The 15,000-nt window shown below is 43.1% G+C and overlaps 1 protein-coding gene across 1 annotated transcript in view; it reads right to left on the reverse strand.

Moving 5' to 3' along the window:
- The window catches only part of LOC134464928 (receptor-type tyrosine-protein phosphatase delta-like), a 112,524-nt gene that overhangs the window by 41,690 nt on the left and 55,834 nt on the right, over nucleotides 1-15,000 (reverse strand). Inside the window, exons 5-7 of the mRNA XM_063218254.1 lie at nucleotides 13,818-13,941; nucleotides 6,045-6,190; nucleotides 5,543-5,684 (exon numbers count right to left, since the gene is read on the reverse strand). Of these exons, the coding sequence (XP_063074324.1) occupies nucleotides 5,543-5,684; nucleotides 6,045-6,190; nucleotides 13,818-13,905 (376 nt within the window). The 5' untranslated portion in view covers nucleotides 13,906-13,941. The remainder of the gene's footprint in view (nucleotides 1-5,542; nucleotides 5,685-6,044; nucleotides 6,191-13,817; nucleotides 13,942-15,000) is intronic.

The following is a 15,000-nucleotide window of genomic DNA, read 5'->3' on the forward strand; positions in this document are numbered from 1 at the left end:
CTGGTGTACTTGACAGACCTTTTTATATTTATTTTTCTTCAAAATGCTACTATTACCATGTCAGAACGCTATAAAGGACTTTTTTTAGGAAAAGCACAAAAACACAACAAATACCTCTTAATGTATGTCCTCTACAAGTCTTCTGTTGTCCAGTCTTGCACTTTAAATGTCTGTATGAGCACTGTCTATGTCCATACTGTCTTAAGTCCATGTATAAGTACTGTCTATGTCTATACTGTCTATGTCCTTACCTTAATTAGTCTATGTCTGTATGGGAAAGCAAGAAATGTAATTTCAAATTCTTTGTATGACCAGTGCATGTAAAGAAATTGACAATAAAACCTACTTGACCTACTTGACTTGACTTGACTTGACCATTTCNAAATTTCAGGGATTGCAGTATACCCACTTAAAATGGATTGATCCATTATTTACAATAGCACAAATATATACAGTACACATAAAAAAATGCTCAAATATACAGTATACCCACTTCAAAAAGTAGACTACACCACTGGAGCCATCATCACAGTCCAAAGCATTCATAGGCCTACTAGGTTAGGCTACATCACGCTGCTGTTCCATATGCACTCCACTGTCATTTTGACAGTGTGAAATTGACATATCGTTTCAGGAAGACGGATGAGCATGGGCACAAAGTTTTGAGTGTGGGGATTTTTAGAAGAGTAGGCTCACAAAATATAGTATAGTAGCCTATAGCTTACAAAAAGTCTGTCTACATTGTGCAATAAACCCACCATGCAGCAAATAAGCCAAACCTAGCTACTTCAAAGCACAACTATAAGTCAACAAAATGTATAACCAAACGATGTAGGCCTACCTTAAAACGCTGTCTTCGTCGCAGCAAATGTCTTTGTTTCTTGCAATTACATTTTAATCCACAGTTTAGGCTACACACCCAACACTGCTCACATCAGAATCTTGTGTGGTAATTATTTTGTTCCATTTCTTCAGACATTACATAGGCTACATCCTAAATGTGCCATATATAAATATATGTATGATATAACATTATTTCGACTGTAAGGAGATATACCTCTAGTTCCAAACCAATGCCATCAAAACATGTACAACGTGTTTTCCTGCTTAGCTGCAGTTCACTTCCTTACCACTTGGTGGAGTATGTTCGTAACCCAAGTCAATAACCACAGAAGAAGTGAATCTGCAGTGGCAGACTGTAAACTGTAACAGTCATGTGGAAATCGGAAAATAAATCACAACTGACTAATATTTCCGTTCCTTGGTAACCAATCTAAATATCACAGGTTCTTGAAATACTGAAAACGAAACTATGTTACTAAGATCTAGTAAACTTCCGCGATCTACGGTGTATGAACATTATCAGTAGAGAAGGGGTGTGGCCAATTTAGTGTTTGACACCGTCACTGAGGTATTGCGGTCGGGTAAACGGTATATATACTCTTGAGTCATCCACTGATACGTTAAGATTTAAATTGTAGCTAGTTCACATTAGCCTAACACCGGAGCACCTTGGGGCCAGCTGAAAATGTGATGCGGCCAAAGGCTTTGGGGCCGGTTGTGAACGGAAGACGGCCATTGCAATATATTTGGCGGCCGCGGCCCACCGGGACAAGTCCCCGATTTCCCGATGGCCACTCCGCGCCTGGATGGCAAGTCGGAGAGCTGAGGCACATCAAGTTCGGCAGAAGTGTATAAAGGCCGCGGCTGCCGTACATCAGTTACCCAATGACAGTAGATCATATGATTTCCCATGATAGCAGAGGTCATCTAAGGTGTATTTCTCATTTCATCTTCATTTTTTTCTTTGTTGAGGGGAGGGTCAACCAAAATATTTTGATCTAAAGGGGAGTCATTCAAAAAGATTTGGCTCATTTAGCCTATTTAAAAAAACATTCGAAAGTATGTAACATAGCGGTAATCCTAAAGGTACACACACTTAACGTGTCCGGTATCAGTCCGAAACGGTGAATACATGAAAACAGATCATGCCTTGCATACAGGAGTGCAGTGTAATGAGCGTGTTCCATTGAAAATGAATGGCGGCTGCCCATGGATAAAACGTGGACGCTGACTTGTGCAGTGTGAAAGGCAGCCCGCCAACCTATCGGACTTGCGATGCTCCCGGTATCTCGGTGTGAATCCACCATTAGAAATGCCTCCCCATTTCGCTAAAATTGATCAGACCATCATACCTCCCCACCCTGAATTTTTTTTCGTCGTGTCTAAAGAACATTTGTCAATAAATGTCCTTAGATTGTCACCGCCTTCGGGAAGTATAGTGTTCAAGATCAGAATCAAACACTCATTTAACAGCAGTGTTGCTCTATCAATGTTTGTCAAAAGATGTCCATAGGTGAGGGTCATGCATTTTTTTGATGATATCGTGGAGAGGGTCATCACAGTTTTGAAGCTTGCTTGGGGAGGGACATACAAAATTTGACAACCAAGACTGAAAATCTTCAACGACCCCGGAAATAAATAACGAATAGTCTATTCAAATGAGATAATATACATATAGTAATAATGTTACAACCACTTAAGTTCATACGGTACATGCTGAATGTCTCAGTAGGAAAAGAGTCTTTATACCTAAAGAATCTCTATATCTCTCTGTCCCATTTGACCTGGTGTGGGGGTTATCTCTGGCTAACCACTTTCAGAGGCATGGGATAGCTGAGACCCAGAGCATGTATAAAAGAAAAGCCTCCATCACATCCAGTCTAAAGCCTTCAAAAATGTGTATACATTAAACATAAGGTTTTACTGTCACACAGACAACATACACGCACGCACGCATGCCCGCACGCACACACACGCACGCACACAGGCACACACACGCACAAAGGCACGCACACGCACACACGCACACACACACACACACACACACACACAAACACACACACACACACACACACACACACACACACACACACACACACACACACACACACACACACACACACACACACACACACACACACACACACACACACACACACACACACACACACACACACACGTGTTCTAAGGACAGATGGCTAGGGAGAAGGGAGGGAGGGAGTGTGAGTGAGATTGAGTGGCTGAGTGAGCGGTGGGATGCTTCTGTCTCGGCTCTCCTCTGCTTTCTCTTCCTCTTCTCTCTTCCTCACACTCTCACTTCCCCTCCTCCATCTCAGCGCCATGCTGCCCAAGTGTCTCTCATTACTACCAACGCACCTCACTCCAGAATCTATTTTTAGCTTCTGTCTAAGTATCTGTGCATATGTGTGTATGTCTGGTCATGGGCCAGCCACAGTCTCAATTTGGTCTGAAGTTACAATCAATCACACATGCAAACAAAGAAAAGCAAAGGCAGCATGGAAGATGGTGGGAGGTCAATGAATCCAAATGGAGTGAAAGGAGAGAGGATAAACTAATGGAGGCCAGATATTCTGACAGACACAAAGCCACCGAAGCAAAGCTAAGCCAGGTTCTTGTCAATCTGTCCTCATTACGACACCATTAAACAGGTCTTTATTGATTAGTATTGAAGAAAAAAAAACGGGAAGGATATATACGTACAAAAGCTATACTGTAAGTTGTTAAACAACTATAGTTATGGTATGAAATTAGCACAGCATCATCTAGCAACATGGCTTGCTAATGCAATAGATCATAAAATAGGAAATGGATGACTTAAGTAGTGAATTCGCTACATTTCAGTCCAATGTAGACTTCTGCCAATTTTTGAAGTGGCTGCCATTTTGGTGCATATTTCACAATTGTGGGTAGTACTGGGTACAAGGCAGCAGTGACAATACATATGACTATCCACAAGCTTGCACTGCCTTTTTTTGTCTTGATGGATCATTTGAAAATATGGGAATGTCTTCTGAAGGAGCCTGAATAAGCAGACTGCAAAATGCTTTGCTCAATGCAAATGGAAAGGCATGTGGTGATTCTCCTCCATCATACAAGTCAGCACCCGGCATGAGGGCACAGGGATTTTGTCCTTCTCCAATGGAATGGCTATATTTGTCTTTCTCCATCCCAACTCTCCATCACGTGGGAGAGTTTTGTCAGAGACAGAGGTGTATGAACTACTCGGCCTATGTTTGTAGACATATGCGGTCTAACAATGTAAAAAAAACCCTGCCATCTGGCCCTGTGATGCAGCTTTTGACAGAGATATCAGTTGCTTAGAGTCAGACATGCTTAGGTGTGTGTGCGTGTGTGTGTGTGTGTGTGTGTGTGTGCGTGTGTGCGTGTGTGCGTGTGTGTGTGTGTGTGTGTGTGTGTGTGTGTGTGTGTGTGTGTGTGTGTGTGTGTGTGTGTGTGTAATGGAGCATTAGCATTGATGGAGTGGTGGTGACCTAACCCAGAAAGTGAACATTTCACACGTTCACAGCTGCAAGGGATGGTTTCACACATCCTTGCTTAATAGCCTAAGCAGCATGAAAATAAACACTAGCCAATTCCCCTTGTGGCCAGTAGTGTTTTTAAACGAATTTATCCCCTAGGTAAGACCCCTCCAGGTGTGATCACATAATTTCCTTCAACTCTGCCTTGGGGATGTGAAACCGGGAGTTTAAGGGCGTGTTAAGGGGTGTGTGTGTGTGCGTGTGTGTGTGTGTGTGTGTGTGTGTGTGTGTGTGTGTGTGTGTGTGTGTGTGTGTGTGTGTGTGTGTGTGTGTGTGTGTGTGTGTGTGTGTGTGTGTGTGTGTGTGTGTGTGTGTGTGTGTCTGTATATTAATGCATCTATATGTTTATTAAATGAGGAAAGTGGGCAGGCTATGAGTGGAGTGGAGCGCTGGAGCATCTGCAAACACAGCCTAGGGGCCATGTGGGGCAGTTGCTGCAAAACTGCCGATGCTGAGGCAGTAGCCGTGGTGATGACGTGCAAGCTAAATAATTGAAAGATCTCTGCCCTGAGAGTGTTTAAGCTCTGTGCAGTGACTGAGAGAGATTATTCACAGTTCATCACATCCACACTTGCGCTCTCCCTCTCTCTCCCCCTCTCCCTCTGTCCACACACAATCGCATATCACAGAGCCATACACACACTGTACTGTCACTAATGCACAAGGCTCAACTGAAGCAAGTTCAATTAAGACCTTCTTGAGAGCCGGATGTTTCAGCAGTGTGTGTGTGTGTGTGTGTGTGTGTGTGTGTGTGTGTGCGTGCGTGCGTGCGTGCGTGCGTGCGTGCGTATGTGCGTGCGTTATGGAGACTGTAGCTATTTTAAAAGATGAGTCAAGCTCAGGAGAGGAGAAAACTAAGAGATAAAATGTATGTTGCCAAATGTATACTTAAGGGTGTAGACAGGAATACTACTAAAGCATACTGGAACAGCATAAGAACACAGAGTACTGAAAAATCTGCATGTACATGACCATGTGTGGGCGCGCCGTGTGTGTGTGTGTGTGTGTGTGTGTGTGTGTGTGTGTGTGTGTGTGTGTGTGTGTGTGTGTGTGTGTGTGTGTGTGTGTGTGTGTGTGTGTGTGTGTGTGTGTGTGTGTGTGTGTGTGTGTGTGTGTGTGTGTGACATGCTTCCACGTACCTCGTAAGACAGAAAGGCTTGTGGAGGTGCTGATCTCTCCTGCACTATTGGCCGCCACACACTCATAGACAGCCTCATCTCGAGGAGTGCGCAGGGGCTGTATCCTCAGCACTGATCCTGAACCATCCTCAAAATCAATCACCTTCCACCACCAAACACCCACACACACACACACACCGCACACAATTGTCATAAATTAATATTTAATAGTAATAGTGCTTCTAATAACAACAATTATTATTAATATAATTATTTCTAAAGATCATTATATATAGTGTAAAGAGTACATAAACAGTCTACAATGTCAGAGAGAGAGAGAGAGAGAGAGAGAGAGAGAGAGAGAGAGAGAGAGAGAGAGAGAGAGAGAGAGAGAGAGAGAGAGAGAGAGAGAGAGAGAGAGAGAGTTAGTTAGTTAGTTAGTTAGTTGGTGGAGTGTTGGGGTCCTGACAGACATAGAGGAGGGAAATTAATCATAATTCACATAGATAATATAATAATTCACCTCAAATCTCTGGTTGCTAACTTTTTTGCCCTTCTTGCTCCAAATAATTCTGGGCTGTGGGTCACCGCTGGCTTGGCAGACAAAGGACGCCGCACCCCCCTGCACCCCGATCTGATCGGTGGGACTTCGTGTAAACTTTGGTGGAGCTGATGAATAAAGAACACAAATAGAATTCATTAAAAACACATGCTAAGACAAAACATACATAAACCAATGACCATCACACATGGAATCCAGTTTGTTGCAACAGCACTGCCATGTTAAGTTAAGAAATGAATTAATTTAGTTAAAATTTGTTAACATTGAATTATGATGAAAAATTGTAATCATCATAAATACTGTCAACACACATTTTGCAAAGTCAATGTTCCATGCATTCCTGTTGTGTAGGGCTGTAAGATCTGTCGTTTTAGACCGAAAATGGCGATCTCAGACAACCCGATTTTGGGATCGTCAAAGACAGAAAAACCGTGCTCCTTAACTGATCCATGTTTTGTTTCGTCAATAATTGTACTCATGTATGCTCTGCCTATTGCCCCTGCTGTGTGGTGTAGAAAACAACAGATAGCTCGAACAGAACGGCTCTGTGTCAACTACCAATCAGAAGGCTCCATGCTGCGCGTGAACAGGTCACGCAAAGACTTTCACTTAAACCAGAGCAACTGTTGTGGAGAATGAGAACAGAGCTCCGTGCACTGAAACTTGATTTAAAGAAAGGGAAAAAATGTAGAGGAAATCGAAATCGCAATATCTGTCAGAGAAATCACAATTAATTTTTTTTTCTTAAAATCATTCAGCCCTACTGTTGTCTATTTAGTAAGTGGAGCAGAGGAATGGATTGGATAGGATTTGGATTCGCAGAGTAATCAGTGTGGGCAAAGAATACTTTAGCTTGATTCCAGTTTCACATTTTTTTCCTCCCTCTTCTACCACCAAACCAGCTTCACTTCTCAATACAGGATTTAAAATTAATTACTTCTCACAAGCACACATGGATAGCTTCTCTTTGGTCTTTAATTGTGTGTATGGCTCAAGGGAGTCTAATGAGGCACACTCAATACCATACTGTGAAAGCATACAAAGACACACAAACATACACACATGTGCATGCGCACGCACGCACGCACGCACGAACGCACGCTCGCATGCACGCACACGCACACTCACTTCTCCTCATACAAACCCTTCCTAATGGCATTGCTATGGATGGGAAAATCCCTACTTACAGGCTTACTGTCCAGCTGCACAAACACACAGAAATTACAACAGTTTCCCCTTGTCGTGGTCATTTGATTTGAAATCCCTGCTCCATGCTGATAATACCTCCGGGTGCAGTGACAAGAGGGACAAAGCTGAATGACATGTACACAGTCGGTGTCTGCCGCCCCTGACAACTCCTTGCTACACAGGCCGTCATGTCCACTTCCCTGCCACTTAAATGAGGCCACAGAGCAGTGACCTGGTGGTGCTTTTTCCAAAAGGAAGCTGATCACAGATGTGGACTGAGAAATGAAGAAGCTTAATCCCACGGTAAAGGATTGACTTCAGCAGCCTGCACGACCAGTCAGAGCTGCATCCTAACCAACTCGACTAAATGCATGCAGATGTCTCATAGTAAACGAAGGATTTCGTTCCTCCATAAAGTCTGCTATCTGGAGGCTATACCATTTAGTCTCTGTTCAGGAGACTCTTACCCCATCTGCAGCAGCATGTAAATGACGTTTATATGAATGAAATATCCTGGCTTTAAAACTACATGCTAATATGTACACACACTCTCCTTTTTCTCGTCTACTTGTATTTCATCCTGTGAGGACCAAACCACAAACCTCTTAATTGTGCAGACTCCTTTGAATGCAATACAGGATCAGCTGTTTTCCTCTCTTTCAGCCCCCCTCGAGAAATTAGAGCAAGAGAACCATATTCTCTCTCTCTCTCTCTCTCTCTCTCTCTCTCTCTCTCTCTCTCTCTCTCTCTCTCTCTCTCTCTCTCTCTCTCTCTCTCTCTCTCTCTCTCTAACACCCCCCCCAGACACACACACAGCTACTCTTGCATCAGGAAGAAAAAAATGTCCCTCTAAATGCCCATTTAATGCAGGTGTTGATTTTTGGACTCGTGTCTACTAAGCTTCTGCTGCCTTCTCTTCATGGCTTCCAGTTGCCTCAGGAGAGAAGAAGCTGTTGAGATCAATAAATCTGTGAGACATGAACACATTTGTAGTGTTTTGTTTTTAGAACAGTTGCTGAATAATAGATGGCTCTGCTGACAGACGGGGCAATTTGAGAGAGACCACACACCTACACACAGGGAGAGAGAGACTACAACTCCACTACACATCCACCACACACACACACACACACACACACACACACACACACACACGCACACGCACACGCACACGCACACGCACACGCACACGTACGCGCACACACGCGAACAAGCGCTAACATGCGTGCGCACGCGCACACACAAACACTTTATGCTTTGGCAATACATTTACTTTTTGCCATGCCAATAAAGCTAATTGACTTGAATTTAATTGAGAGAGAGAGAGAGAGAGAAAGAGAGAGAGAGAGAGAGAGAGAGAGAGAGAGAGAGAGAGAGAGAGAGAGAGAGAGAGAGAGAGAGAGAGAGAGAGAGAGAATACTGTTAATCACATCTGGATGATAACAGATGAGCTAGCTAGACCTGGTGTCAAATGTGGGATTTCAAAGGAGGCAATTGTCCTATCTCCCCCTATTCCGCATGCAGATGCGGCCGACAGAAAATATGTGAACCATAAACAGGCCAATGACAGAGACAGAAAGGGATAGAGAGGGTTTGTAATTGGTGTTGACATGTTTTTAACGATGAATGATGAATGAACATGCTGAATCCTATTCAATTCTATTAGCTCCTCCTTCAGAGGCCTTTACTTCACCATATTCCTGCTCACGCTCATGTGTTTTGCACCTTCAACAGCATCATTATAATACAGAGCCAACTGGGGCCAAATATAACTTGGAAATGTCAGAGCCATTACAAATGATTAAAGGTTCTGCGCATTGTTATGCTGTTAGGATAGGGAGAGGTTAGTGCATTAGCTAAACAGTGCACTACCAGTGACACACCTCATCCGCTCAGGGGTGGGGGGGTTGGGTTATTGGGGACCGCCCATATAAGAACAGGTGCATGAGAACTATGGGGAAGATTGTCATACCGGGAAGTAGGGATGTTAACCGGTAGCCGTTTAACCGGTGGTTGCCCGAATAAATGTTATTTGGTTAGAGCTTTAACCAACATTATCCGGCTAATGAGGCTCAGTAGTTGGTTAAGATTTTATTTTAAATATTGCCATCCCTACGGGGAAGGCCATGGGGTTAGAGAGCGTGGCCAACTTCTCTCTACCCTGCAGACTGGGCATACCAGTGCATGGATGACAAGGCCCCTGAACACAAACTAGTCCTCTCCGTCTGAACTACCGATGCCATTGTATGACAGACTCAATTTTGTAGAATTGATCATGTCATGGTATATGAGGCAGTGCCCCATTGGGCTTGTTTGGCTTACTTTTGGTTTGTTTTTGTTTAGTTTAGTTATTCGGTTAATTTAACCATTTATTTTGTTTTGCTATAATTTTCCTGCCAACCTGCCGTGGCCTTCCTGGCATCCCCTCGCGGGCCCACTTTGAAAACAACTGACCTAGACTTCACCACCACCGTCCACACAAACACCTGCAGCTCCCCGTGCAGCACGCCAGGCTGCTGACAGGGAGATGGCCCCGCTAGGCCTTGGTCCCACTAATGACGGCCAATTAGCAAGACACACACACACAGGACTTAATCACTTCATCAACTACAGACCTCGTTATGCATGAGTAACAAACAGTCCCATTCAAAATTCACTGTCTGTGTCAACAGTGTGTGTGTGTGTGTGTGTGTGTGTGTGTGTGTGTGTGTGTGTGTGTGTGTGTGTGTGTGTGTGTGTGTGTGTGTGTGTGTGTGTGTGTGTGTGTGTGTGTGTGTGCGTGCGCGCACGTGTGTGTGTGTGTGTGTGCGTGCATGCGTGCGCGTGTGTGTGGTTAAAACTAGGATATTAATGGCAAGCCCAGAGGAGACTGTGTTAAATGTCAGCGTGTCTCTTGTTTTGTATTACTGGCATACCTGATCACATTGTGTCACAGCTTTATCGTGTCTCTGCCTGCCTGTTTTTTTGATAACACAGCCAAATGTGAGCCACTCCTTCGCATATTTAGGGTTACCCTCACACTAACTTTTGATCTGGTGGACAGATTTTCACCAATTTGTGTGTGATAATACTATAAAAAATGTACATGAACTGATCGCTGTCCAGAGGGCTGACTTTCAACATGGCTGCAGAGGCATCAGAATCATTGCTTTGGAATGGAGTTCCACCAGAGAATCTCTAACAGGGAGAAGGTTCAGTCTCATTGGTTCCCATTGTAGCCAGTTAGCTTTGCATGCATACTGCAGTAACTATGGAGTGTCCACTAGTTGCCGAGCGTAGTTCAGTCCTTCATGTGGGGAAATGTATGGAATGGAAAGGGGAACCCATATGCTAAATACATTGCTACTGCGATTTCCAGTCACAAATATTATCAACAAAACATTCCTGGTAAGCACTATGACTGTTGTTTAACAATAGGCTGTATTGACAAATCGTTCAGGTGTGTAGTTTTACAGCAGGTTAGAAGATTTCAACCTGTACTCGCTAGCATCGCGCTAATGTTTATGGGTTTGGCCCCATAAAAACTGAGCTTTGTGACCCAGTATATAATAATCTAGTGGCGCAAAATAATCGAAACGCTACTCAAATGGGGTCTTATTATTTCTAGCTTCGAACTTAATATTAATATTTCAGGACAAACAATTATAAAAAATCACAAAAATTATAATGGTAGAAAACTCCATTGACACCCATTCATTTTGCACTGGCCCATGGTTAGGGTTAGCCAGTTGTGGCTAGCAGCTAGTTCCGTGAGTGAACACCCCCTGGTTCCACCTAATTGACTCTACAGTAGGTAGAGTAGATGGAGTCAACACTTGCAGTGCTACAAGGTAGAGACATACATCCAGGAGGTCAAGGAGGCAAAGGTTATTTTCAGCCAATGATCATCCATCATGTTGAATATGGAGCTGCATGGAGCAGAATTTGGGTTTGTGTTCATGCACAAATGTGAGTTGGACACATGGTCTCATGTTATTGTTGGAAACATACGGTGTCCCACTGGTGCAATTAATTTATTAATTATACACACTTAACAAGTTTCAAAAAAACAGCTGCACAAAAAGCCCTCCGGTAACCGTAACATGCCACAACACGCCACGTGGTGGACATTGTGTTACCTCAGAAAAACTGTGCAAGGTGTAGTGGTCGGTTTGAAACATGGCATGCACCCCTCCGTCCGGACTCTAATCGCATACATGAAGCAAATCTCTATAGACAATGAATGGTTTCTGTTAGAACCGCATATGTATTGACGCTGTGTGTGCAGGAGGTATTAGTGGTGTCACCTTATTTATTATTTTGAATGCAAATTAATGATGCACAATAAAAGACAAATCCATCTCCATCTCACGTCCTAGCTCCATCTATTTTTACCTGTGAATAAGATAAGACTACCATTTATATTATCTTGTCTAACACAGAATACAGAGCACATAGAGTGGTGCATGTTGTACTACATGCATGCTATTAATCTATCTATAAGATTAAAGGATTAAATCTGTTGTTCAATTGGTCAGCAGAAAAGGGTTACAGTGTGATGTTTATGTAGCCTGGTAAACCAGACTATAACATCAGTTAAGTCTGGGACTGCATGGTTTAACAAGCTGAGGGCTGTGGGACCAAACAATTGTCATTCAGCCTACCTATGCATGCTGTGACCAGTCAGAGCAAGAGGGACCAACTAACAACCAACAGTGACTAAGCTACTCCAATGATCCAAAGTTTATTGCATTTTAGGAATTAGTAGTAGTAGTAGTGTTGCGTTTTCTACTGCATATTACTACCATATTATAATAGTAGGTAACATGCGGGTGTGGAGTAGGAAAATTAGAATAGGATTGGAAACTTATGAATGGCAAGACCAGACTTACTAATGAAGTGGATTAAATCAGGGGAAAGATACAAGAGATAACAATAAAGTAATGTTCAGAATTTTATTAGAAGAGCAGGCATGTCCCTATGATAAATTAGCCTGAATACCACATGACATTTTTTCAGTGTATTCTATTATTTATAGGCTATATTGCTGAATTGTGGCATTGCAATAAACCAGAAGGATGATGGGAGGCTACAGGCAATGATTGAGTCACTGAAATCGGACTAATTAGTTCAACGGAAAGAGGTTGGATATGTTTCATGAACGCAGCAGCAAGAAGTGTAGCAATTGTTTGACTGAAACCTACCTCGCATGGTAAGAGAATGTATGGGCAACCTGTCATTATTTGTTGTAGGCGACGTGGGATAGGTCAATTACTTGTACATGTCAGTTGTATGCATAAGCTTATGATGCAATGTGAGCACAGTGATGTAATTTACTGTTGCGTGTTCTGCGTAGAAAACAGACTTGCAGAGACATGTTCAGTCTGTAATGCACCCATGATGTGCGAGAGAACGGTGTGAGTTTTGAAGGTGACAACAGCCATCATGTTGAATGTTTTAGATTACAGTTTGAGGCAGAGATCCGCAAGCTACCTTTACCATGTTGCAGTTTACAACATGTCTATCGTTTACCCCGGTGTGAATTTGACAGCTGAGCAACTGTGGTACATGACAGTTCAGAAAAGAAATAGGCTACTTGCATTCACAATATGAATGCATTGTATTTTATTAGGAGTGAACTACTGCCACGATTTACATCATCCAACCTAACGAAAGTATCTCAGGTAGGTAGGACTTGACCAAAGGTGAATTCCACGATTATGTCGAGAGCACCAAAGCGACACATTTTTACACATTTTATGTCCTAATACCGTGAAACTTTGCACTGCGCATCATTCGGTGTGAGTGGTGTGGGAATTGTACGTGGAATAGACAAACATACATGAGGAGACACAGACATTTCTTGCATTAGTAGATAGATGATTTTTCCAGTACACCTACGCTGCCATTGTAGATGTGTTCAACTAAAAAAGAATTGTCCTCAGAGAACACAACCAGCACCAGCACCAGCACCAGCACCAGCACCAGCACCAGCACCAACAACAACAACAACAACAACAACAATAATACTAGTAGTAGTAGTAATAGTAGTAACTGTAATAATTATCTGAGGAAAAAAGTATTGTACGTAAAAGCAACTGTTAGGCACCCTTTCAAATCATTTTCCAAATCAATTAGGAAATTAAAAGCCAATTGCAAAGACAATCTGATTTGATACACTGTGTCTGTGTGTCAGAGATCTGAAATGCCATATGTCGGTACGGCCCAAACATCTGCCGTAACTCAATTTGATTGTCCCTTTCTTTCCTCTATCTTTTACTGATTCTGAAACAGGAAGATGGCAGGAGTATTAGATCAGAAACATATCGTTCATCTCTTTGATGCATGATACCAACATTGACAGCATGGCCACACATTTCATATGAAAACACATAATGGATTTGTGAAGGATGTGTGAATCATGTACTGTATGAATGGATGTGCTTTGTCTATGTGTGTGAGGATAAGTACAACAGACCAGTGTGTGCGACCTACATGACGTGTGTGTGTGTGTGTGTGTGTGTGTGGAGGGGGGGGGAGTGTTTGTGAGGATGTATTAGTACTTACAATCCGCTTTGGTGAGCAGAAGTATGTTGAAGAACAGGAAGCCTGTCCTTACAGGATGGGTCATGTGGCCTGTAGGTAGCAGCATCATCTCTAGCTCACACACAAGGCCCAGACTGCTCACAACCTGAAACAGACATAGTTCATTTGTAACACAGGAAGCACACATATACACTAGTGTCAATTACAGACTCCATGACGAAAGGATTCGATATCTATATCTTTTTTCCACTTACTGTACTTGTCCACTTCTATTATGTTATGGAACTGGGCATTGGACAGGGGCCAGCAATTCAATTATTTTTCGATACTTAAGAATGCCCCACGATACGATTAGATTTGATTGTCGGATGTAGGATCGATGCATCGATACATATCGATTATTATTTACACCTCTAATATACACACGCACACACAGGCTCGATCTCTGTCTCTCTGTCTCTCTCTCTCTCGATATATCACAATGATTCTTTCAAGGTGGCTTATGTCAGATGAATTCTGAACAAATTAATGCATAAGGCTATGCCTGTATGATCATTTGTGCTGCTGCTGATCAGAGTTCAGTTTCACCTTTCAGTTAGTAGTGAAGGAGGCTGGGACTCAAAGACGGCAATTCTGACCCAGCATCAGCACATTTAGCCCTGTGTGGCAGAGGCCTTGACCACAGTCTGGAGAGCAGAATTTGGGGTTTGGATTTCTGTTCCAGGAATATCTCTCTCTCTCTCTCTCTCTTCCCTCTCTCTCTCTCTCTCCTCTCTCCCCCCCCTCTCTCTCTCCTCTCTCCCCATTTCTCTCTCTCTCTCTCTCTCTCTCTCTGACAAAACATTATTTAATTCAGCTCTGTAAGACACACCCATTTAATTACAGAGGACACTGAAACATCAGCTGCAACATAGCATGCCACAGCACAGGACACACTCCCTGCTTGTGTGTGTGTGCGTGTGTGCGTGTGTGCGTGCGCGCATGTGTGTGTGTGTTTGTGCGTGCGTGTGTGCGTGCGTGCGTGCATGCAACGTCCGTGCGTGCGTGCTGCTTGAGGTTGCCTGCCCTGTGTGTGTCTGTTTGAGAGCCTCAGAGAGAGTGAGAGAGAAAAGGAAAGATGGAGGAGAGAGAGAGATATAGAAGACATGGAAATAGTAAGTGCTTAATACTGACTAAACTGTAGGATTCCGAGGTTTGGTGGACA

Source organism: Engraulis encrasicolus, chromosome 16 (assembly GCF_034702125.1).
Source record: "Engraulis encrasicolus isolate BLACKSEA-1 chromosome 16, IST_EnEncr_1.0, whole genome shotgun sequence".
In the NCBI taxonomy this organism is placed as follows: domain Eukaryota; kingdom Metazoa; phylum Chordata; class Actinopteri; order Clupeiformes; family Engraulidae; genus Engraulis; species Engraulis encrasicolus.